The sequence below is a fragment of the Cavia porcellus genome, unplaced genomic scaffold (assembly GCF_034190915.1).
Source record: "Cavia porcellus strain 051 isolate PalLab524CR breed Dunkin Hartley unplaced genomic scaffold, mCavPor4.1 scaffold_3, whole genome shotgun sequence".
Lineage (NCBI taxonomy): Eukaryota > Metazoa > Chordata > Mammalia > Rodentia > Caviidae > Cavia > Cavia porcellus.
Window position 1 is genome coordinate 69997270 of NW_026947486.1, and position 26476 is coordinate 70023745.

The window sequence follows — 26476 nt, forward strand, 5'->3', positions numbered from 1 at the left end:
CAGCAAAGCTCCATTTCCATGTGTCTTTTGCTCCTGGCCTTGGTCTGGTTCTTTAAGATACTTGAAACCTTCCCTGCCTGGCAATTTTGTCGTACAAGGGTCTCTGCTTTGTAAGCCCGCCCTTGAGCTAACATTGATGTAAAATGAGGCACAGAAAGATTGGCAGCTCTTTTTTAAATGTAATGATTCAATTAGACAGAAAGGCACTTTTTTATTTTTCTTTTATGCTTCCTTCTTGGCCTTTTATCTTTTTAATCATTTTTTTCTCATTAGCAATAATAATGAAGCAAGAAAAATAAAATGAACTAATGAGTGTAAGCTCCAGTACCACCAATACATATATACTCACATAAATAGAATGACAGAGACTTTGAGGTGTAGTTGCCAGTCAGCTAAAGAACTTGGGGTCATCAGTAAATTTCCACATGTGCTATTCTACCCTGTGACTTATTGGCATCAAGACTTACAAACAAACTAGAAGATGCCTGGATATCAGTTCTTCCTGGTTCTCCATCTTCAAAGCTAACATCCTCGAAGAAAAATTAAATATCCCAATGGGTTTATTTATAAGTAAATGATCTTTACAGACAGGGTGAGTATGCCTAGAACCTGCATCTCCTCACTTAGGCTTCAGAACTCTTTTCCTATTCCATAACTGAAATTCTGAATGTGTTCACATGTTCTGAGGCAAAATACTCAAGATGCTTCTTAGCTTCTCTCCATTTATGAGTCAGGTCATAGGCTTCTCTGAGTAGATAAGGAGTATTATAGTCTTTTCCAGACAAATTTACACATTTTTTGGTGTGTGCTTCTGGGGATGGAACTCAAAGTTTCACACATGTGAAACCAACATCATCAAGCTACATCCCCAGCACACAAACACAGTTTTGTATGTGATTTTGGAGGGACATGAACTACTTTATTTTCTTCCCTGTTGTAACTCCATCTGTGAATCTAAAGTTATGTTCCACCTATTCAGGCTGTCAGTAGCTCACAGCTTGGAGAATAGATATGCTGTCTGTTTTTTGAGTTCCTTGTTATAGCCATGGGGCCTTCGTTCCGATCGTGATGCTGGATTCCTTTTCTGTGCCTATGACTTCACAAAGAATATCATCTAATCTAGGCTAAACTACCTTCTAAAAATAGGGAAAACTAAGAGATGGGAGCTAATTTGTATGCCCATAGAACTTGGTTACATCTTAGATATTCAGTTATAGCTTTCACATTGTAGAGCTGATAATCTAGCCCTGGATTGAGATACTAGGCCCATGCTGCATCATCATATCTGTCTTTTGGGGTTTTTTTACCCTTTTAACGCCCAAGAGAGTTTCTTCATATCATTCCAAACAAAGGATGCTAGGCATAAAAAAAAGAAACTTCAGATGCTATATCAACCTGCTTCCCAGATTGAAGACACTAGCCTGCCCTATATTTGTGTTTTTAGTCATGTGTCTTTTACTGAGATTAGAAAACAAAAATGATAAGTATTCTTTTCATCAAACCCCTTTCTTTGTCAAGGTCCAAAGCCTCCAGCATGTTATCATTTCATTCTCAAAACTGCCCGTTTTTGTGTATCTGTGTGGCTCTATGTTTATTCCTTTTGTTTTTTTTCCCCTTTACGCCTTACTTTGCCCAGTTCTTTTTCTCTGTTGTCTGGTTCTTTTGGATGTTGTTAGCTCTTAGATGGAGTGAAACAGTTTAGTAATGCTTCTGTTATTACTGGAGTATCTACCTTTTATCTACAAACATGATCTCAGTATTCTGGGATGCAACTTTACTGTTGTACACCTTGTCCCCATGTATGCTGCTAGAAGAACTTTGCTCTTACCAATGCAAATAAGCTTGTGGATCTCACTCTTTGGTAAGTGGTGCATTGGAATGTGCTAATTGACTTAGAAGTGTTATTTCTGTGACTGGTAAATTGAGCTATTTTAAAAAATTACTGTTTAGATTTTGAACCTGAATTGGGGGCAGAATGTCCCTTTACATTCTTGAAGGCATTTTAAACATAAAAAATGAGGCCTTAACTTTGTAAAGCATTGATATGAGGCAAAATGTTTCCTCATCTTCTACAAAGGCTAGCAAGTATCTGATCAGATGAATGCAGTGTGTCTGAGAACCTTGTCAAGGGTGCTGAGAATGTTTTGGGACTGTTGATCCAAAACAAATTCTAAAGATACTCTCAGCATAGTATCTTCAAATAGAATATAGAATAGAATCTTCAAATAGAATCTTCAAATTCTTACCTGAATTTTAAGATTAAGCCTTCGGTGTGTAACATCTTCTAGGAATACAGCCTGCACCACACCAGTCAATTCATGGATTCTTATTGACCACTTTTCTTTGTCAAGTGCCATGCTGTGTGTTGCAAGAGTTCCTATAACAACTGAGGTTCTTCTCTTGCTCTCAAAGAACTTACAGATTAGTTAGAAAGAGAAGGTGTAAATGCCTGAGAAATTATGACAGTATCAGTTGAACCTCCCTAATTTTTAAGTCCAAAATCTAAAAATTTTGAGTACCAGTGTTCAAAAAGCTTTAGATTTTAGATTAAGGATGCTAATCTGGTAAAGTCTATGCAATATTGCAAAATCTCGTAAGCTCTAAAATCTGATACATTTCTAGTCCTAAGTGTTTTGGATAATAGGTATTCAACTTGTCTCATAGTTGAAATTGTGAAAATGGAAAATCACAAGGCTGTTTAGGCTTAATTGCAAAATTGAAGTTGCTCTGAATTCTAAGAAATAGGAAGAAGGTTAATGTTAGTAGTTATGAAACATACAATGTTTGCCAGGTATTTATATTCATTATCATGTAATTTTTGTAAGAACCCTATTTGCATATGAGGAAACTGAGGTTCAGCTTTGTTTGTAACTAAGTGCTAAGCTTACTGTACACTGTCAACTAACATGTACTCTCTAATATGTAATCTCCTGGGAAAATCAAAGTTACCACAGAGAAGTGAAGCGTAAGTAGATCCCTGAAGGACCAATAGACTGTGCATGGCAGTTGCTGAGGAAGGAGGCAGTTCAGGCTAGAGGAGTACCATGATACATGGGAGACCAAAACAATGAACTCAGCACTGAGATTAAGAGCAGGGTGGGGAGTCATGGATTGGGTTCCTGATATCAGTACAAACATTACCACTTATGTGCAGATTATCAGAAGACGTGGATGGCACTGCTTCTGTTACCTGTTTTAGCCTTATTGTTTAGATTTGTGTGTTTCCTGTATTTTCAGCCTTTACTAAGAACTTCTTATCTATGGATGGGATTTTGCAACCCGAATAGTAGTTCTTTCACAGTATGTTGCCCTAGTGTAATTCATTAAGAGGATGGGACCAGGGGTCAGGTTATTTATGCTCATACCCTTTCTGGGCCCTGTGTGTGTGGGGGGGGGGCAGCCAGACAGACAGACAGGCAAGCAGTCTGATAGACAGAGAGAGCAAGTAAAATGGAAGTGTAGCAAGGCAGGGAGGAGAGAGAGCAGAGAGAGACATGAAGGTGGAGAGAGATGAATGTGGGCTAGTCATGTAAGTTTCTTAAACTCCTGAACCTCAATTCTCTCATGTATAAAGTGGAAGTGGTTATAGCACCTACCAATAAAGTTGTTGCAAAGATTAAGTTAGTTTATATATGTGAAAGCACATAGCACAGCACTGTTAGTTAGCTACTGACTACAGCTATGTGAGCTTTGATAAGGTACCTGACCTTGCTGACTTCATTTGCTTATCTAGAAAATGGTGCTCCACTGAATGGAGATAATATGTGGTCAGCAGCATAGTGCCTGGCATATAATAATTGATCAATAAGCACCAGATGCTGTTGTCATTACTATGATTACTAATATTATCTTAAGTATTTTGAGAGGGGTTCCTGTTGGTTTGCCCTTTTTGATGTTATTCTTCTCATTTTTGGCTCCAGTTCCCTGAGCTGTTCAGTGACATGAAGGGGGCTTTGTTTCTGAATTACCCTTGCTGAGTGAGATTAAAATTCCCTGGCAAGCTTTCTTGTCCATTTTGACTAACGCTGCTTTTTTTTTGGCATGTGCTTCAGAGATATTTTGTTTTTTGAATAAAATCAAATGTCCAGACATCTTGGGCTTATCAGTTGGCCAAAGCCCCTTAGCTCATTTAGGGAATGGCAGGAGGAAGGACCAGGCAGCAGCCTGTTTGTCCCCAGGACTTGCACAATGTTAACAATGTCTGTAGGAGGCAGTCTGTACCAGGGTCTTTTCTCTTTCCAGTGCCCCAAGCAATGTTTCTTACATAAAAATGTTGTCTTTTGAGTGATTTCACTTGCCACTTTGTTCCTCATTATAACCATCCTAAGGAGTGTGATATGATATTTTATTGTTTGCACTTTCCTGATAACTAATGATGTTGAATACCTTTTCATGTACTTGTTAGCTACTTGTGTGAATCTTTTGGGAACTGTCTCTTTGAATCTTTATTTTAGAAAATGGAGTTGCTTTTTACTGTTCATTTTTATGAGTTCTTTCTGAATATTGATCCTTTTCAGATATATTATTTGAGGTACTTTTCCCATTCTGTGAGTGGTCTTTGAATTTTCTTGATAGTGTTCTTTAAAGTACGCATTTGTTTTTAATTCTGCCAAAGTCTGAGTTCTCTATTTTTTATTTCATTACTTGTATTTTGGTGTAATATCTAAGAAACTGGTGTCTAATCTAGGATCACAAAGACTTAAAAAGTGGGTTGCCTCATACATTTAGGTCTATGGCCCTCTTTTTAGTTAGTTTTTATATAAAGTGTGATGAAAGGGTAGAAATTATTGTTATTTTTGCTTGTGAACACCAGTTGTCTCAGCCATTTGTTGACATGACTTCTCCTTCCCCATTGTAATATCTTAGCATCCTTGTCAGAAGTCAGTCAGAAATAAATGTGAGGGCTGCCATAATAAAATGCTATAGACTGGGTGCTCAAACAACAAAAGTTTAATTTTCACAGTTTTGGAGGCTGGAAGTCCAAGATCAGAGTGCCAGCAGGCTCTCTGGATTATAGGTGGCCACCTTTGAATTATGTCTTCACAAAGAGGGGTTAAGGGGTAGAGAGAAAGCAAGTTCTATGGGATTTCTTCTAATATGTAGCTCTAATTTTGTGTTAATCACTTTCCATTGATGAAACTAAATACTTGAAATAAGTAGTAAACTCATAAGGAAGAAAGATTTGTTTTGGCTCACAGTTTCAGTCCATTGTTGGCCCCATTGTTTTGTGCCTGTGGCAAGGCAGAACATTGTGCTGGGAAGCCTGTGTAGAGCAAGGCTGCTTACCTCATGGCAGCTGGAAAGCAGAGAGAAGGGACCAGAGTTCCAATATTGGAACCTTTCAAGGGGATGCCACCAATGACCTTCTACTAGGCCCTGCCTCCTAAAGTTTTCTCCATCTCCCAACAGTGCCACAGGCTACTAACCAAACCTTTAACACATGAGCCGATGGGGAGACATTCCAGATCCAAACTATAATAAATCCCATCATGGAGGTTTTACCATCATGACTAAATCTAAACTTAATTACCTCCCAAAGATCCAGGCTCCTAATATGACACCTGGGGGGTTAGAGTCTCACATGTGAATTTTAGAAAGACATGAACATTCAGTCCCTAAGAATAGTTTAGAATACTATATATATGAGGTATGCCATGGAAATATTTGAAACTTTAGCATGTATTGCCACCAGGAAGAAGGAATATAAGGAACAGAGAAATATTCATCATAACAGCAACCATATACTGAAGGCCTATTTATGTGCACAGAACTGAGTTAGATTCATTACTTCCTTTAGCTTGGTTAGTCTTTACAGCAGCCCTAATGTAGATTATCTCTATTATAGAGAAGGAAACCAAGGCCCAAAGATGGTAAGTAATTCATTCATGGGTTCTCTGCCACAGAGTGTGGCAAAATTGCAACTTAGAAACTGGGTTTGTGTTCCAAAGTGTATTTTTCTTGCTGCTGTGCCACCCTGCTTTCCTCATAGTGCCCTGAATCCTTGAAACTCAGAAATGTGGTCCACAGACCTGCTGAACAGGCTTTCACTGGGTTTTTCTTAGTAAATCAGAATTTTGAGTCCCATTCCAAACCTGAAGAATGAGAGTCTCCAATTTGACAAGGTCTCCAGGGAATTGGTATGTGCACCAAAGTTTGAGAAGGGCTAGAAAGCAAGCATGAGGGAAAGTAAAATAATAAAATGGTGCATAGGTAGGAAGGCCCAGAGAGAGGGAATGACTAGCCTAAGGTTGCATGTTAGTCAGCTGTCCATCAGTATGAGAAAATACTTAAGCAAAACAAAAGCAGGCAGATTTATTTTGGCTTATGGTTTCAAAGGTTTCAATCCATTAGGCCCTTGGTCCTGTTACTTTGGGGCCTGTGGTGAATCAGAACATCACAGTGGGGCCATGTTGTAGAATAGACTGCTCAACTCTTGGGTGACAGGAAGTGAAGTGAGAGAAAGGAGTGGGAGTTCCAAAATCCCTTCAAGGCCATGCCCCATCGACCTAACTTCTTTCTATTAGGCCCCACATCCATCAACTCCCGATAGAATAACACCCTGACAACCAAATCATTAAATTATGGGTCTTTGGGGGGATATTTATCCAAATCATGACAGGTCTTGTGGCCAGTGAGTGACAGATCTCAAATTAGTCCTCAGATCTTCTGACTCTCAGACCACTCCTCTTTCTACCTCCCCTGGTATATAAGTGCTGAATGGGATGCTCTTGGTTGGCAGCTGCACTTAGGAAGAAATTTCGGAGTCTGTTTTAGCCATTTAAATTTGCTTGGTCTCATCACCCGTATAACAGGAATAACAACATTAACTATCTCATATCATGAAGATTCAATGAAATAAATACTTTGTCATGTGGCAACTGAGAAGGGTAATGCAGTTTTCAGACATATAAATAGAAGGGGATTAGGCAGAGCCCCTTGTGCCACCCACCTCCTGTGATATATGTGTCCACCCTAGTACCATGATCATAACTATAATAATTTTATTTCTTAATATCTTCAAATCCCCAGTCAGCAGAGCAGAGGCTTCAATTCAGGTTGCAGTTCTAGGCTTCCTTCTGTAGCATAAATAGCTCTTCCCAGTACCTGTTGCATATTATAAAATGAGGACAGTCCAATAATTCTGAAATCTAAAGTAAAATAAAGTATGTAATATGTATATCCACATGCCTGACAGTAGTAAATGTTTATGAAGATTAGCTAAGACTATAAATACCATAAAATGTATGAGTTGCTGTTAAGATGACTTTGAGAATGGTGTTTGACTTAGAATCAAGAGGAAGACTTGGGTCCCAGCAAAAGGACTTGAAAAAAACAATGACAAAAAGTTTCAAAGTAGATGCAAAAGCTACAAGAGAGAACTGGTATTAAACAGGGTGGCGGTGCTAGCAATGATGGGTCTTTGTAATTGCTCTCTAGTGTATGGGGTTTATTTTCTCTGACACTTCTGTTTATCTCGGTAGAGGAGTCTACATATTAATACACTCCCCTTCTCCCATGGAAGAACTAGTTCGGGGCCAAGGAGTGGTGTTTTGAGAAGCTGAAAGCTGTTCAGGACAGGAAAGGGCACTGCAGTTCAAGGGTTGCAGGCTTTCAGAGTCCTGGTTCAGAAGATTTGCCTCAGGTTCCCTGGGTGGTCATGGGATTATAGAAAATGCCCTCAGATACCCTGTACCCTTGCTTGGAGTCTGGGTACATGAAACAGGCTCCCTATGTTGTCTTGTCCTTAAAAATTCCTCTTGCTCTAGGATGGCCTATTCCAGGCATCAGTTGAAAGCTTATTAATGAAAATGAAACCCAAAGGAGAAATGATAAGGTATCCGATTTTAACCCAAAGTGAGAGAACACCAGATGTTTTATTCTGTCTGAGGATTCAAGGGAGGAAAAGCAATTAGCAGCTGCTACTGATTTAGCAACAGACACCTGCTAAATGAAAATCTGTAAAACCCACCAGGCTTGGCACCAGAAATGTGTACACTGCTTCTCAGGCGTTGCTGGGAATTGTAAATTATGTTGGTTCAAAATGGCAGTTGGGGGTCATCTCAAGCTGAGTATGTTCATCTGGACTATGAATGTATTTTTTCTAAGCTGGCAGCAAGTTAGATATGGCTGTTTGGTTGGTGAGATAACAGGAGCCTACTGGAAGCTAGCTGGTTATTCTCTGCATCAGTCCTGGATCCCAAGTTGTGCTTTTAGGCCACCATATTGATGCAGATAGGACTGAGAGAGTGGTGGGGAAATCTGTGTCCCCCCAGTATCTGGATAGCACACTTCTTCCCCGCACTAACCTCTAAGAATCTCAAAGCATGCTGAAACCTTAGCTGTAGCATGCCCTTAGCTCCTTTCCTGGGGCAGTTACCAGCTATTGGCTCCAGTCACAATCTGAACCTCTGCTGCATTTGTGCTTTACTTTGGCTGGTAAAGAGGCTTTTCTATGACCTTTTGTCATGCGAGATTTTTCTATAGGTGGATAGTCATGACTGACTAGTCTCCACATTCATTTTTCTGAGGTCCACAATGAAACACAAACACTGGAAACATAGTGCCTGAGGGATCTACACTGTGTGAACTGTGGGTGTGTGTTGGGACAGGAATGAAAGATTTCCTATGGAGTGAGTATTCAAGATATGAGTAGTGGGGAAGGACATGAATTTGTAGGCCTCTGGGTGATGTTGAAAGATTTGGGCAATTCCCATTTGTGTCTCACAGCATATGGCTATATGCAATAGCCAGAGGTCACCTGTGACTTGCTCAAAGGGTTGGGCACTGTTCTATTTCCAGACTTGAACAAGGAGATGGCAGCTTTCCCTGTTGAACAGGGACCAGGAGTTACTATAGGAAGATACATGGCTAGAGCTTAAATATATATCATGTAACATCATGCTGCCACAGAAAGAAGGCCAATTATCATATCTGGTAGAACATGCTTGGTGCATTTACAGTTCTTATAAAAGCAGCCAGGTGTTTACAGACAGACAGGGATCTAGCTCCACAGGTCACCTGGCCACCCAGTAAATGTATCATACCATTTTTTTTTATACTGTGCGAGATTGGATGCAGGACCTTACACAGGCTAGGCAAGTACTTTACTACTGAGCTACATCTCTAGCCCTCCATTTCACTCTTTAATAATTCAAGCTGTTATTCAAGCTGGATGCCAGAATTCAAATTGCTTGTCCATAAAAGAATTACTCGTTTTACTTTAGACTCTAAGACATATAGAACTCAACTTATTTGAGAAATAGTGACCAAAAAGAGGATGTCTTCTCTCTATTTTCTTAGAGGTCACAGACCTTGTGCTGCTCCCAACCAGACTCTATGAATTAAGATTTGCTAGAGCTTGAGCCTCTACGAGATTCTAGCACATACACAAAAAGCCTGCTTCTTAGCACAAGTAGGACTGCAGAATGTCACTTGAACTAGCATATTTTAATTCAGGTTGAGAACTCCATCCAGATGGAAGTATTTTGTCTTTTTCTCTTCCTTGCACTTTTTTATGACTTGATTAATATTTTCTTCTCCTTTCACTTTTCCATTTTAAGTGTGTGGAAGTTATGTACTATATTTCAGTTGTTTTTGAATGGTTGTCTTGCAATGCTAATACAGAAACTTATCCAAGTCCAGGGTCAGTCTATATCTTCACATTTTTCCTCAAAATTACAATGACCTTATATCATTTTTTTGAGTTAATGCTTATTGAGGTATAATTCATATAATATAAAATTCACTTATTTAAAGTGTACGGTTCAGTGCTTTTTAGTATATTTGTAGAGTTGCACAACCATCACCATGATAGATTTTAAAACATTTTCATAAGTTCAAAAAGAAACCTGTACCCTTCAGCTATCATCTCCCTATCCTGCTACAGTACCTCATAACCACAAGCAATAACTGATCAAAATTCTGTCTGTAGATTAGTTTATTCTAGATATTTCATACAAATATAATCCTACAATGTTTGTCCTTTAGTATCTGTCTGGCTTCTTTCACTTACCATAATCTTTTCAAGGTTCTTCTGTGTCATACCGTAAATCAGTAATTCATTAATTATTATTTAATTTAATATTACGTAATTTTCTGAATATATCTTGTTTCTTTATTCATCAGTTGAAGGACATTTTTATTGTACCTGCTTTTGGACTATTATGAATAATATCAATTATATTCAAGTATGAGCTTCTAGGTACATATATTTTATCTGTCTTGAATATATCCCTAGGAATGTGGATAGTAAGAAATAGGGGTATAACCTCACTCTTTACAATATAACACAATAAACCACCCTTAACATTTGTGTTCATGTTTCATATAGTTTTGTTTGCTAGTGTTCTAGCTTCTCTTTTAAAAAATAACGGATGACATTATCATTTTTATAATCAATATTCATTTAAATTTACCTAATATTTATCTTTTTGTTTCTCACTGTTCTGAAGTGTTTTCTAAGGTTTTATATGTTGAAATTTAATCCTCATTGTGAAGTATGTTGAAAGTGAAAACTTGGTTTGACTATGATGTTTAGAGGTGGGGCCTTTAGACAGTGATTAGGATTAAGTAAGGACATTGCGGCCCCCATGATTGAGTCTTAATGGTTTTATAAGAAGAAGGACAGAATCCAGACACACACTGGCACACGTGATACCTGTCTCTTGCTGTGTGATATTTTGTGCTGTCTTGGGACTCTGCTACCAAGAAACCAGATGAGGCCCTTAAATCTTCTAACTCCAGAATGGCTAGCAAAGTAAGCATCTTTTCTTTATAAAGTAGTCTACCTTGGATATATCATTATAGTAACAAAAACTAACACAATTAACATTTTTATTACATCTCAGATCGTCTTTCTATCACTACGTTTTACTTGTTAGAAGTACGTTTTGAAAATTCTCTTTAATAATGATCTGATGACAACATCTTGGTTGTTCTTTATATAAAAAATGTCTGTATTCCTCCTTCATTCTTGGAAGACATGGATATAAAATTCTCGAAGCATAGTTACTTTTGCCCAAGAACAATGAAGATATAGTTTTACTATATTCATTTTCTATTGTTACTTAGAAAAGTCAGTAATTAGTCTTTGCTTTCACTGTTTTGAACATAATTCCTCTTTTCTTTCAGTCGCTTGTAAGATCTTTTCTTTGTGATTGGTGTTCTATAATTTTTTATTTTTATTTATGTAATTATTTTTATATTAAAGGGAATAAAATAACAATCAAATGAAATGAGACAGTGATAAGACAGTAGGAAATCTACAACAGTTCCTATATTGCATATTGTTGTCCTCTAAATAGTTGCTCAGACTTCCAGCTTTAGGCTGGCTCACAGGTGGAGCACAGCTGCCTTCCTGGTTCTCCTTAGTCTGCACTCCGGCTGGCTTATACTCAGGGACTTAGCTTCCTTTCTGGTTCTCCCTGGTCTGCGCTCTGGCTGGCTCACAGGTGATGGCGTTGATTGCATCCTGGTTCTCCCCATTCTGCATCCTTGGTGTTCTACAAATTACAATGATAGATTTTGGCATTGATTTATTTGTAGTTGTTCTGTTTGAAATTCATTGAGCTATTCTTATTTCCCTTTTGTGAGGTGAGAGTAAAACCTGTGTCCTTATGTGTAGTACACATGCTATACTCTTAGCCATTCTTTGTGCTTCTAGAATTTGTGCTTATATCTTTCATATAGTTCCTGAACATTCTCAACTGTTATACCTTCAAATACTGCCTCAGTTCTGTTCTCCTTCTGAGATGACATTTAGTGATTTTAGTACTTCTTACCATCTTTCTCTTAATTGTTCTTTCATATTTTTTCTTTATCTTACTATACTGCATTTTAGATAATTTCTTAAGCTCTATAATCTAGTTATTAACTCTTTAGTTGTGTGTAATCATCAGTTAAACATATCTATTGAGTTTTTATTTCAATTATCACATTTTTTGATACATAAATAAACATGCCTTAATGAGTAATAATTACATTATATGAGATTTTTAAAGCTTTTCCTTTGTGATTCTTGGCTTGTTTCCTTTGTGTGTAGGTTTTGTTTTAAAGGTTATTATTATTGTTAATTTTTTATTGTAAATTGCTTGTTTTTCCTGGGATTTTATTTGTGTCAAATTTTTGAATTTTGAAGTCCTCTAAAGAGGATTTGTGTTTCTTCTGTTTAGTATATGAGGTTCATCAGTGCTAGTCAATCAATTCCCATGGTAGTGCAATATTCTCTGTCCAAGCTCACATATTAGGGATGGTGGGGAAAGAATATCTAAATAGCAGGATGTCAAACCATTATGTATTTGAATAATTTATAAATCAATTGCAAAGTCAAGTATTCCTTATATACCATAAAGGGTATTATCGTGCACTGAAGTAATTCAGGTCAGTGGTTAAAAATATTGATTCTGGAGCCAGATTGCCTGGTTTACATTGTGGTTCTGTAAGTTACCCCAAGTCAGTTACTTAATGTCTTTGTCTCAATTTCCTCTGTGTAGAGGAGAGATTATAGAAACTACCTTAGGGAGTTGCAGGAAATAGTTAATACCTATCAAGTAGTTAGACCAATGCCTGACAGAGAAGTTGTATGTATCAGTAGTTATTAGTACTATTAATTTTTATTGTTACCTTTTTTGTTTGTTTGTTCTGAATAATAGTCACATTGTATCCGAATCAATACCTTTTCCTGGAAACTGCTTTCCATTTCTTAGTGAGACTATTCTTAGATTTCCATACCTACCAAATTTCCATACCTGCTCTGATTTAGAGTTTGCCCTCCTGTCATATTTCTTCAGGCATAGGTTAAATTTCCCTGCATCCAAATATCCATGGAGAACTTTATGAAAATACAAACTGTTGGGTCCCTATCCCAGTGGGTCCAAAAAAGACTCAAAAAACTGTGTGATACAGATAAAGATTCAGCACATTCTGTCTGTGTTGAGTTAGCCAGAAACTCCTGTGGATCTAAGTTTGCTATCATTTACTGATGATGGAAAATCTAGGGGCACACTTAGAGCCTGGGAAGAGACAGAGAATGGGAAACAAACAGAAGAGATGAAAAGAAGTAGAAAGAGAAGTGAAAAAAGTTTGTTTATGCCAGGATATGGCCAAGCACTATCCATTTCCAGTGGCCTCGAGGGGATATGTGACATTTGCTTTCCTTCAATTTACAGATTCATGAATTTGACTCCAGCTTATAGCAGAAGTCACAGGGCTAGTTGGGTGGGGGTTGCCGAGGAAAACAGGTCTAACACTGACTGCCTGGTCCACTGACTGCCTTTAAGCACTGGTTTCCAGAGAGTAGATGATTGACCAGACTCCTTGCTTACCTGGATATGAACAGGGGATAAATTGACTGACTTTTTGACCAGGCCTAGAGCCAAATTTCAGAGGCCTTTTTTCCTTGTCTTTGCTATAGACCTAGTGTGAGGTGGGCCTTTGTATCTAGCCATTGGACTCAAATCCTTTGAAGGCACTCAAATATGGAAGGAGGGTGCCACAGGCTGTTTAGGCTGATGAGGAACTGGGAATTTAGTACTTTTCTTCTCATACTGTACTTCCCCACTTTATGTAGCTTAAATTGTGGGAGTACAGTTTGTAACCTGAGGCAGCAAAGAAGTATGCTTTTTTCCTGTTAGTAGTGGGAAAGGTTCACTTTGGGCCTTTATCACACTGTCTAAGTAAGAAGGCCAGCCCTGTATAGGCCACTCTGCAGGCACAGTCTGCCCTCCACATGTAAGCTATTGTCATTTTCTTTTGACTTACATCTGTCGTACTTCCTCAATAATCCATCTGAATTATTTCCATCATTTGCTTTCCCGTGAATTCTGTGAAGAGTGTCATATAAATATTGACTTTCTCTTCTTGAATAAAAAAAAATGGAACCCAGAGGCACTCTGCTACTGAGCTACATCCCCATCCCTTTTTATTTTGTCCAGTCTACCTCCAAACTTGCAGTCCTCCTGTCTCAGCCTCATAATATCCAGGATTACAAATGTATGCTACCACAACTGGCCAAAAATAACTTTTTATACCTGGGACGGTATTCAAAAATGGTACGCTTGTAGTTTCTCAAGAGGACCGGCTCCTAAGTTAATTAAAGTTGGGAGGTGCAAGTTAGGTAGTTTCATTTTCATCTTGGCTAAAAGAGACAGCTTAGTGAGAGTTTATAGAATGTGTATTGGCTGGCAGACCCCAAACTGCAGGGAGTTCTGAGCTGTTCTGTGTTTCATATTAAGAAATAACTCTTGTCCACATAGCTGTACCACCAGATTTTACAGCACCTTTCATGGGCTCGATATATTTTGTTGAACATTGAGGAGCTGGGTGGAGCCAGCCACTTGAAATTTCAGCTCTGTTCCTTTGATCTTTTAAGGATTCTGAGCACAAGGAGGAAGTATAGAGTGGCCTTGATAGGGGAAAAGGAAAGACCAGTGGCTGTGGCCTCGTTATTCATCCCTCCTTCTCACTTTGTCTATGAAAATATGGTGTAATACCCTGTACTTGGAAAAGCTATGGCATTTGTCTTTACTAGAGAGATGGGATTGGGGTCGCCAGGGTAGATATGAGAACCTGGGATGTGGAGGCATGTAACCCACCCCAACATGCTATTTTTAACACGCTCAGATCTGCTGAAGGAGGAGTTTTGAAAAATGAGAAAGACTTAACAATCATTATTAAGAGCTTAATGTACTTCCTTGGGTAACAATTCCTATAATACAGAAATATGAAGAATGTAACATGAAAATTCCCTCCTTTTGGAGGGGAATGAGAAAAAAGAAGCAAGTTTTATCACACACAGGCACAAATTCTCTATAATGAATATTATCATCATGTATATCTAAATGTACCAATAAAAAAAGAAATGAAAAAGGAAAAATAAGAGGAAAATTACCCTTTCCCACTCCTCAGAGAGGTAATTACTGTTAACAGTTGGATGTAGTCTTCTTTTGTCCCTTTTTCATCCTTTAAAAAATTTTAGTTGCACTATTACTAATAAGTGAGTACATTCATCATAGAAATCCAGCCATGTAAATGTATAAAACCCAAAGTCAAAGCAATTCTCTCTTCTTCCCCAGTTTGTGAAATGCATCCCAGTTCTTTTATATGCATTTATACTCATGCATACACACACTCACGTAAATTGACCATTTTTCTACAAAAAGGATCATGCTCTATAAAAACAGAATTGTTTTTTTTTTTTAAACTGGATATAATTGTAATTGTTTTTTTTTAAATGGTTGAAGCCAGACATGGTGGCACACACCTGTAATCCTAGCCCTTTAGGAGGCTGAAGTACAAGGATCACAAATTCAAGCCCAGCCTGGGCAACTTAGCTAGACCCTGTTACAAAGATAAACAATGAAAAATAGACTGGGCGTGTAGCTTAGTGTGAAAACCCTGGGTTCTATAACCAATAACTGATGAAAAGAAAAAAAAAACATTGAGTAGTTATTCTGCAAGAGTTGTTTCCCTTTTCTAGGGGTTGGGAAGTGCTAAGCATTCAGCCAAGAATTGTGCTACTATTAAGCTCTATCCCCAGTCCTTCAGTTTTAACTTTGAGACCGGGAGTCTTTGTTACCCAAGCTGACCTTGAACTAGTAATCCTCCTGCCTCAGCCTTTCAGGTAGCTGCAATTGTAGTTGTGTGCCACCAGTACCTACTACATTTGTTTTTAATTAATATATAAATAATAATAATGTTTATACATAATAAATATATATTTATTTATAAATAATAAATTTATAAATAATGCTGCAGTGAACATTTATATGTATCTTTGTGTGTGTGTGTGCAAGTATCTCTATTAGTAAAAATCCTACAAGTGAAATGAGTCAAAGTGAATAAGAATTCAAGCATTTTGATAAATACTGATAAATTCTTCTTGAAAAACAATGTGCTTTGTTTTTTCTGCCATGTAGTATATCTTAGAGTTTCACCATATTAGTTTATACATATTTATGTAACTTTTTATTATACAAAATTCAAACATGGAAAAGTTGAAATACAAATAGAGCAATATATATATATATATATATATATATATATATATATGCTAGCATTTTTAAATTTACTTTCTAAGCCTATCATTATCTTTGTGGAATGATTGCAGAGAAAGTTACTGTATCTTGATGACTGTACATATTTCAGCCTGAAGTTCTAAGAATAAGGATATTCTTTATATACCAAAATATCATTGTCACTCTTCAGGAAATTATCAGTAATTCTAAATACCATCTACTTTTAAAAAAACTTTTATTAGTACGTGTTTGTATTGCCTAATGCTTTCATTCCCTGTGTAGAGTTGCTCCATGTGCAGAACACGTCTTACTTCCCTTTTATCATCCGTGTCCTTCCCTTGCTTCCTCTTCTGTCCATCTCTTGATCTCATTCACATTTGAGAAAGCTCTATCTCCCTACTTCCTATTATCTAAGTTTTATTTTGCTCTTTTCTTATAACTCCTGTTTCTTGCTTAAAAGAAATTATGACATTTAAGCTTGTGTGTCTTTTTATGACAATGGCTTTATCAATTCATAGTCAAATTTCCACATTCGTCCAGGAATGTCTTTTGAACCATGTTTTAAAAATCAAGATGTAGTTGAGTTTAGACTTTGCTTTAATTGTTCTATCTGGAGTTTTTGTTTGTTTTTTTACTCAGAAACAGTCCATTCAACCTTTGTCATTTGTGATATTGAGGTATTGATCCTTGTTTTATATTATTTTATGGAATGGCTCATGTACTGAATTTTTCTGAGTATTTCCTTATGGTACCTTGTATTGTCCTCTGTGAATCCACAGTGCTTTGTTTTACTAGTCTTTATTTTGGGAAGTATCATCTGAGTCTAAACTGAGACCAGGGCCCTCTCTTTGTGACTGCCTGCTCTCACTTTGTGCTTCATCATTAGCTCTGGACACTTTGCAGTCATTGTCATGCTGTCTCTTGAGGAATGGTGTGAGCTCTCAATTTACAGCATGCACCCCTCCTTCATACATTACTGTCACCTCAGCCTGTCCTTTCTTCACACATTCTGGGAGGCCAAGACTAACCCTTCCATTTCTTCTTTGGGTTCCATACCTTTCTGCTTTTTGCTGATCTTCTTACTATCTGGTACCTCCTGTCCTTCTTGCTTGTTCAGCTTCTTCCTGTTAAGTTGTTTTTTCCTTCAATCTATAAATAAGTTTTCATATTCTTACCAGTTATCCCTTCATATTGCTATTATCCTTTAGTCTTGGCTTCTATCTCTCTCTACCCATCCCTTCTTCTGGAAAGTTTGCAAAGCCAAGTACATAAGATGTCCCAATGGCATGCTTGAAGAAAATATTAACATTTCTATGCATTTAGAATTTCATCCTTTTAAACTGCCATTTTTTTTTACTTTGCTTGTTTGTTTTGTGGCACTAGGGATTGAACCTGAGCCTCATATATGCTAGGAAGGCACTCTACCACTGAGCTACATACCCAGCCCTTGTTATTTTATTTTGAGACAGGGTTTTGAATTTGTCTTGAATTTGAGATCCTCTTGCTTCACCCTCCTGAATATCTAGGACTACAAATGTGCACCACTATGTCTGGCTTCATTTTTCTGTTTTTTAGAAATGTGTATTTGTATATGTCTATCTTGTAATGTGTAGCCATATGCGTATATCATCTGCCTCCCATCTCTTCTCATCCTCTGCAGCTCTCTTTGAAATCCAGAACACATTCCTACATATATACAAGCATCTTTGCCAGGTTGTCATACAAGTTCAGAATGGCCCCAGCTTCTTATATGCCATCTCCTCTAATCGCAAGTTAGCGAGAAGCCCCGATCTGGTGCCCATTTAGTTTCCTTATTTTTGCTACCAGTATGTTATTTTACCATCCTGTCTTTCATCTCTACCATCCCTTTCTCTCTGACAGTTCCTCTTTACCTGTTTTCTCTTTACTCTCCCTATCCCTGATCAGCAGTGACAATTGAACCCAGCTTAATACTCTGTGTCTCTTCTCTCCAAGGTAAGGAATTCTTGAAATAGGAGGTTTAGGCATCCCTCAGAGCAAAGAAACCCTGGTGGGGACAGTCTCTTGACTCCGATTGAGGTCTGTGGCCGTGGTGGCTACAGAAGGCCAGTGTATTAGTGGCAAGTGACTGAGGAGCTGGGAGCCCTGTGCTGAAGTGTAAGATTGGCCACTGTGTGATGTGGGGCTAGAGTGACAGTGGGCAAAGGAGGCTATGAAGTGAGAATCATCTGAACAGGAAGGAGTGGGCTGAGTCACCAACTGGAGAGACAAGTGGGGACATGTGCCAGTCCTGCTGTTGTCCCTACAACAGCTCCTGCTGCCACTACTGCTGTTCTGCATTTGTAATAACAGCAGCTCTTCCCCATCTAGCAGATTCTATGTGTCAGGCTTTTTAGAGGGCAACAAGCAGAAATAGTATAGTCAGCCCTGTGGAGCCATGAGTTGTACATCCTCATATTCAACTAGCTGTTAAAAATCTGTCCTGAAGGTGTATTGACTCCTGTTGTCATTGTTCTCTAAACAATGCAACATACAAACTATTTATGTGGCATATACATTGTATTATTTACTGTAACTCATCTAAAAATTAAAGTATGCAGGAAGATTGCATGAGTTGTATGCAAACGCTATGTCATTTTCTATAAGGAACTTGAGCAATTTTGGATTTATATATCTTCTGGGGGGTCTTGAACCCAATGCCCTATGGATAAGGAAGGAGGACCAACTGTACACTGGCTAAAGCCATAAATTCTAGAGCAGATGGCTTGGATTTGAATCCTGGCTCTGTTACCAAATGAGTTCTCTGTCTGTCAGGAAGCTATCTAATCTCTCTGAACCTTGGTTTCTCATTTCTTTGTTTTTTTAATTTTTTTTTTTACTTTCCCATTTCTAAAATGATAATCAGGACAATGTAGTTATTGTGAAAATTAGTTTAAATAGTTAACAAAATATTCATGATAAGTACATAAAACATTGTATTTTTATAAATAAAAAAACACAACAATATTATAACATTATGATTACCTCTATTATACAGACACCAAATCTGGGGTTGAGAGGTCGTGACTTGCCCAAGGCTATGGAGTTACTAAGCAGCAGAGTCAAATCTAAATCAGGGAGAGGCAGTGGGCATTGCAAGCCCAGGTGAAGAATTGGCAGCTGAAGTTTGAGAGGTAGGCAGAGGGACCGCTTGAGGATTCCATGGGACTATTGCTCACAGAGTTTTGCCCCAATTCTCTGCTTCCTGCTTTGAGACAGACAGCAGCCTAACTTCCAAAGGCCATTTCAAGGAGAGGTCAAGATTCTAATTAGCTGGGACTTTTCCTCATTGCTTTTTTTTTCTGAGTGACCTCAGTCAAATCAGTTAACCTTTGTGTATTTCAAGTTTTTCATATTCCAGATAAGAGATGGAGTAGATTATGGGTGTGAAAACATCTGAAAAGCATTAAAGCCGTCCCCAAATTTAAAATAGTAGAGCCTTCCACAGCCACTTCACTGAGGGTGGAGTGTGGGCCTTTGAGTCTTCTATACCGACCTTGTGCTAGTAACGTCCGGTGTCAAATCTCATAACTTGCCCCAGCATGTTTAGAAATTCTTGGAAACTCATCTCCTTTTCTGAGTTTTTACATTCCCTTCTGTGAAATAAAATTGCAGTTGAGCATTATCTAGGTCACTGAGAATGTTTTCCTCATGTGGATTCTATTGTCAAGAGCCAGAGCTACTGTTTGTGTCCAGGGTCTGCAGTTGTCCCAGCTCTTATTCTGGAAGGTCTGCCATTTTTTGGTTTTACCCCTTGGCACAAGGCAGGCTTGACCTCCTCTCATTGGCACGCAGTCTTGATTCTGGGCCTGTCCTTTAGGGAACAGAGAGGCAACTGACACCTTACCCATTGTCTCTCTAGGCTTCCTTAGTGGAAGAGGAGGGGAAAGTTAGGAATTAAACATACACCATAGGATAGACTTCTTGCTAGCTAGTGAGGGTCCTTCCCAAGTGTTTCCATTTTCTGCCTCCTGCCAAACTCAAAAGCAAGCTCTCCATGTCAGTTGGAAACATTGGTGATCCAGGGCTTCCCTTTTGTGGGAAACTGGAAACAGTTGAGAGTGTTAGTAGGGTGTCAGGAGCACGGGGAAGTTCTTTTTGGCAAGCTATGCCAGGATGGGCCTAGCTTCTTGGTCTTCTCAAAAATAGAGTTCATCAGGGACTGACACCCAGGTATCTAATGAGAAAACTCATTATTCTTGGAATCAGTTATTTTCACCAGAAAGTAGGAATGATAAATTCTCCTTCGTATGTTCTTCATGACACATGAGAAACTTTAGAAATAGTCTGTAGTTTGTCAGCCGCAGAAAGTGATACAAGATTGTGTTTCTTCAAGTATATTCTATAGAATGTTTTTTTTTTAAAGTCACTTACTAAATAAATTTTGAAAACACTGGAGAAGCAATGTTAAGTAGCTTTCTCTACAGAGACCACTCAAATCCTCCTCTAGGGTTACAAAAATGTGGGTTGTGAAGAGCATCAGAAGTTATCGCAGTGAGTAGTTCTGTTTTGAAACACCTCTCTCCATCTTGTCCTCACAGCTCCCCTTTGAATTGGAGATCTACTACATTCAGCATGTCATGCTCTACGTGGTGCCCATCTACCTGCTTTGGAAAGGAGGTAAGGCTAGCAGACTACATCTTTGTGCCACCTCCACACGCCTCTTCCTCTATTCTGCGTAGTCACACCCTCTTGCGTACTTCCTGGGATCTTGCACTGCTTCTTGGCTGAGTCTTTTCAGCATGCATGATGTCAGATGTCAGGCACTGAGGAGATGATCATAGATGAGGCCTACAGAGAGTCTGGGGTTTTCCAAACCAAACTTTGTGGGTGAGCATGGTGCAATTGCCTGCCTGTCATGGGACCTAGGCTCTGAGCTGTTGGTGTTGGCTTGGGTTTGCATGGCACTCCCCATACTCTGTCAGCTTCTTATGAGACTTGATCCTTCTCAGCATTCTATTCCTAGAAGACCCCATAAATGGAAGACATTCTTTTTCACTCTTATGTATCAGGCTTTTTGTATTGGTTGCTGGGACAAGATGAACACCTCCATACCTTACCTTAGTTAGCAATGGTTTTCCCCTATCACACTAAAACAGCATAAGGTCACTTGGACCTTTGAGCTGACTGGAACGTGGTCTGGATCTCTACAGGGCTCTGCTGTTTCTTGGCAGTGAAGATTTTCTTCCTATACCCTTTTCCAATCAATCAGGCCTCTTTTCCATCAATTTGTGTATTCTTTGAGGCTGCTTTTATCCTGTGCAGCCACTGGAAGTCTAATGCTGTCAAAGAACACTTGGTGCAATCTGCTTTAAAAGCAGTCATTTTCTTGCTGAGCCTTCAGGGAAATCTGAAATTGTGGTATCCAGGAAACGTGTGCTGTTTCTCAGCACAGCAGCATCCCTGAACAGAACTAGAGTACCAGACTGTAACCACCCATTGTTCCTGGCTTCTAAGCTGTGTGATGGGACTTATGGACAAATCTGCATGTCTGTAATTAAAACTGCTTGTACTCAGAGGTCACTATAAAAAGTTGTCAGGTAGCTGGACTAAGGCTGGTCAGATATGAGAAATCTCACATAGCCATCCTTCCCTCCAAATGAATAATCTGGGAAGCCACTCCCTCTAGAGTGGGATGGTTCTTTAACAGCCTTTTGTGGGATCTGTTAGCTTTGCCATTTTTCGAGAGCTGTGCCAAGGAGGACTCTGAATTTTAATTCCAATTTATTTCCTACTCTTAGTCACTCTTTCCCCTTCCCCTGGCACCTGGGCCCTGAAACAATGTTGTAGCAGTAATAACTATAGTAAATATCAGTGACTCCTTTTCATTAAGTGTTTACGTTCTGCAAGATATATGTGTTAAGCATGCTTTGTGTGTTTTCCCATCCTGTTGAAGAGTTCCTATAGAGGGGAAAAATCAAGGCTCAGAAACATTATGTTCCTAGTCCACAGCTGTAAGGAATAGAGCTGGGGTTCGAAGCTTTACCCAAATTCTTTCCAGACCAGTACTCTTTCCTGTGCCACACTGTCCAGAAGGCCCAATCACATCAAACTGGGAGTCTTTTTGCCCTGATTGAACTATTCACCTAACATGCATTTGTTGAACACCTACTATAGCGCTGTACGTTAGGAAATCAGAGATGAACCATAAAGACACAGTCCTTCCACAAGGAGTCTGTGCCTATTGTGGAAGACCCACAATCATAATGCAGTGTGATAAGTGCTACAGCTGACAGTGCAGGAATAGAACACCATTTCCAAAGCCTAGGACACTTTTGCTTTGTCATTTCTGGGAGGATAGTTGTGCCTTCTTATGAAGATCTGACTGGTGGTCCAAATCCCAAACTGGTGAGCTGAGAATTAGTAGGGCTGTAATGAGCAAGATGATATACTCTTGTTAATGCCTCAGCTCGGTAGAACAAGTAGATTGATGTCACAAAGCTGCTCTTTGACCTTGTAGAATTTGGTGAGCCCCACCCACTTCTATCTAGTCAGCCTAGAGCTCTTTGAAAGGTTTGGCTCCCTTTCTAGCTCTTTGCTGCCATCTGCTGTTCACATGGGGACTAGAAGCATGGAGAAAGCTCGATTTCTTCCTAAGGCTGTTTTCACTTGTGGTCCCAAGCCTTTGACCTTCAGCCTTATGGAGGGAGACTGGATCTAAGTAGGAGGAGAGGATGTTATTTCCTTGTAAACAAGAAAGCTGAGAGTTTATGGCTTCTGTTAACCAGAAGAATCTTTGGATTTTCCAGAAATAAGTGGCTTAGCAGGTTTTGATTAAAACAAGACAGCTCTGCTGTAGATACCTCCTTTGCCTGAGCACCCCATTTTCCTGAAAGGTAATGTCCTCTTGAGCACAGCATGTACGTTCTGTGGTTGGGTTGTGTGTGGGGGAGTGCTAAGTGGGAATCTTGTTCTGTGGGCGCCGTCATAGTCCATGTGAATTCTCTTCAGTGTTGCTCTCCTTTTCTTTGTTTCCTTCCCTCTCAACTCGTTACATTTGGCTCTCTAGAACTATATTTTTTACCTTATTTTGTGACAGTGTTTATTTAAACATTTTTATTGGATATGAACCAATTATAATTCTGTATATGTGTAGGACATGCAGAGATTCTATAAAGTATGCATTGTAAAATAATGGAGTCACACTAACATACTTGATCTCCTGGCAATCACAAATAGTCCTTCCTATACCTTGCCTAACACTCCCTCAATAGAGGTGGTTCTTTCTGTCTTTCCCTACATACTCCCCAGCATGACACTGTCTCTTCTAGATCATTGTTTTAGCTCTACTGGGAAAATGCTTGCTCCTTTACTGTTCTCTCTGTCTCTTTTACGTCACCACCATCACTAACCTCTTGATCACTAACCTTCCATTTCAAGAAGTCTGTGGTATGTGGTTCTCCATATATCCATTTTAAGAGTAGCCAGTAGCCTGATTCTTTTAGTGAAGACCTCTGAGCCTACCCCAACTTCTCAAGGTCTGGGCTTAAGTTACAGGGACTACAGCATCCCCTTTTCTTCAGCCATCTGGGCCTCATCTTCCCCTGAGACTCCACTGTTTCAGATCTTAAGGTCCTGTGTTCCTCTCTTTGAATCAGATTTCCACTGCTTTCAGCTTCCTTTCTGCCTACACACTTTATATCACCGTGACCAGTTACTGGAACTTTCTCCTTACCAGCCCCTGAAAGTGCCTCACCCTATTTTCTCTTCCAGTTGGGCTCAATGTCCAGTCCCTTTTCAGTGTTCTTAGTGTTAGCCTACTGGAGAAAATGACCTAAATCATTCTGATTGGAGTCACTAAGCTTTATGTCTCTATTATCACTGTGCTCTAAGCACCACTGCTTAAGTGTTGAATCTTTATTCAGCTCTTCCACACAGTTCCCTCAGAAGTCAGGTATTAACTTTGTCTACCATCTTCAGGCTTCCTGTCCACTATATTCAAGCTTCTGCCCACTCTAGCCAGTATATGCCCTCCTCAACAAATGACAGACAGAATAGACATTTTTAGAAAAGAATTCCCTCTGTAATTTTCTCCACTTCAATAAGACTTTTTACTCATATTCATTCTTTTATTCTTTCTTCCCCTCCCAGAAGGAGTGATATTCCACTTGTCTGTGGCTAATCATATCCCCTTGTGGTTAGCTCCCATCCCTCCTACCTCCTCTGAAATTCATTCCATCCATGAGTCCCTTGTTTCCTGGAACCTTAAGCCAATCCTTTTTTAGCAACTGGGTTTTCAGCCAATAACCATGCTCCAGGCCAGGGGTGGCGGGACACACCTATATTCTCAGCAGGAGGCTGAGGCAGAAGAACTGATGGTTGGAAGTAAGTTTGGACCACACTGTGGGATCCTGTCTCAACCAAAATAACAAAAAAAGATTTTTAAAAGATGTGCAAATCTTTCCCATTCTAAACAAGTTTCTTTGAACTCAATCCAACTGTCTTCTTTGCATTACCACCAAGCTTCTCAAAAGAATTGTCCAAACAGTGTCTCCCAAATGTCAGTTCTTTGGGCATGACGATTTTTGCCTTCTCTGTGTAAAGATCTGTACTATTATGTTCTCTCCCTCTCTCTCTCTCTCTCTCTCTCTCTATATATATATATATATATATATATATATATATATATATCCATAGTTACATCTATTGACTTTCTTTTTACGAAACTATATTTATTCTTAAGGAAAACCACATATTTGTAAAATCATAGCTTTGATTTACTGGCTATTTTAATGCACTTTAAATATGTAACTATCAAAAATAAAATGTTTATCTGCTTACCATTTCAGTTCACTACCTGAACACTTTGTAATGTAGTTTGGTGTGTTAGGGAGATAATTGTGTCTGTACAGAATGAGTCCCTTTTCTCACTTACTTTTTATTCCTCAGAACGTTGTAATCTGAACGCACTACCACCTCCAAACCTGAGCAAAAATGCCATTTCTTTAAATTGCTAAACAACATCCTTCCAACCAAAGCTAATGACCAGTTTTTATTATCCATCAAAAATTCTGTTACATTGGATTAATCCAACTTCAGATAAAAAATATTTGAAAAAATTAAAAATAACAAATACTGGTGAGGCTGTAGAGAAAAATAACACTTCTACACTGTCGGTACATGTAAACTAGTAGGGATTGTAAACTAGTACAGGCATTTTGAAAATCATTATGGAGATTCCTCCAAAAACTAAAAATAGTAATTCTGTTCAATCCAGATACTCCCCTTTTTAAGCTGTCTTCCTGAAAGAGTTAAAGATATCATATTACAAGGATGCATGTTTACCCATGTTTATAGCAACACAATTTACAGTAGCTAAATCTTGGCCCCTTATGTCTATCACTAAATAAATGGCTAAAGAAAATATGGTATTTACACACATTATGCACTACTTTGCCATAAAGAAAGATAAAACTTAGGGAAATGGATGCATCTTAGAGACTATAATGTTAAATAAAATGAATCAGGCATGCAAGCTTAATCTCCTATATGAGAAATCCAAAGTATAAATAGAGAGCAAAATAAAAGGTAGATAGGAAATAGTGAGGTAGATCTTTCTAAAAGGGGAAAGACTGGCAAGCGTGAAGTCCTGAGTTCATTTCCTGGCACCAGAAAAATAAGGGGGGGCAGGGAGGAATCAGGAGATGGAAGAAACAGGAGGGAGGGGAAGGAAAAGAAATGTAAAAAGGAATTATGATGTGTTTGTATAGGCACTAACTGTACACAAGGAATGAAACTATGTATTGCAAATATGCACAAAAATAAAAAGAAAGGACTCAAGATGGGGGAGAAAAAGGGGATTAAAAAATAATTAAGTTGTGGTATTATGTACATGTATAGTTCCCCACAAGGAACATAAATATTTTATACTACAAACACTAATAAAATACAAAAATATAAATAAGAGACAAAACCTACCAAAATTATTTGAAAAAAAATTGTGTCTGCAATGGACATATAAAGGCTTTTCTCTTCATTATTTATGTCTAAATGATACAGTATAACAGTTATTTACAGAGCATTTACATGGTATTAGATACTCTAACCTAGAGATGATATAAATTATATAGGAGACTGTATATAGGTTTTATGCAAATAGCATGACATTTTCACTATGTTGGTATCCACATGCATTCCTAGAACCAGTATTTTTGGATATTGAGAAAAACTATATAAGTAAACTTTAGAAATATTTTACTTTCTCCTTAAATGATTAAGCATAGCATATATACAACTATCCTGTTGTTGTTGTTTGTTACTGTTTGACTTTGCAATATTTTTTCAATTTTATTTTTCATTAGCGTACATTCGCATTACACAATGGTTAGTAAGGACTTGATACATGTATATAATACGTCTTAATTCTTTATTCATCCTATTGCTTTCCTTTCCCTCCTTCTACCCTCTATATCCTGGTCCCTTTCCTTTTTGCAAAAGCTGTGTCT

General features: G+C 38.5%; 1 protein-coding gene across 11 annotated transcripts in view; it reads left to right on the forward strand.

The window, feature by feature from the left end:
• The window catches only part of Tmem164 (transmembrane protein 164), a 156388-nt gene that overhangs the window by 99574 nt on the left and 30338 nt on the right, over positions 1-26476 (forward strand). For all 11 annotated transcript variants that reach the window (XM_013150200.3, XM_013150201.3, XM_063246275.1 and 8 more), the window contains one exon: positions 20573-20651. In XM_013150200.3, coding sequence (XP_013005654.1) covers positions 20573-20651 — 79 coding nt within the window. The remainder of the gene's footprint in view (positions 1-20572; positions 20652-26476) is intronic.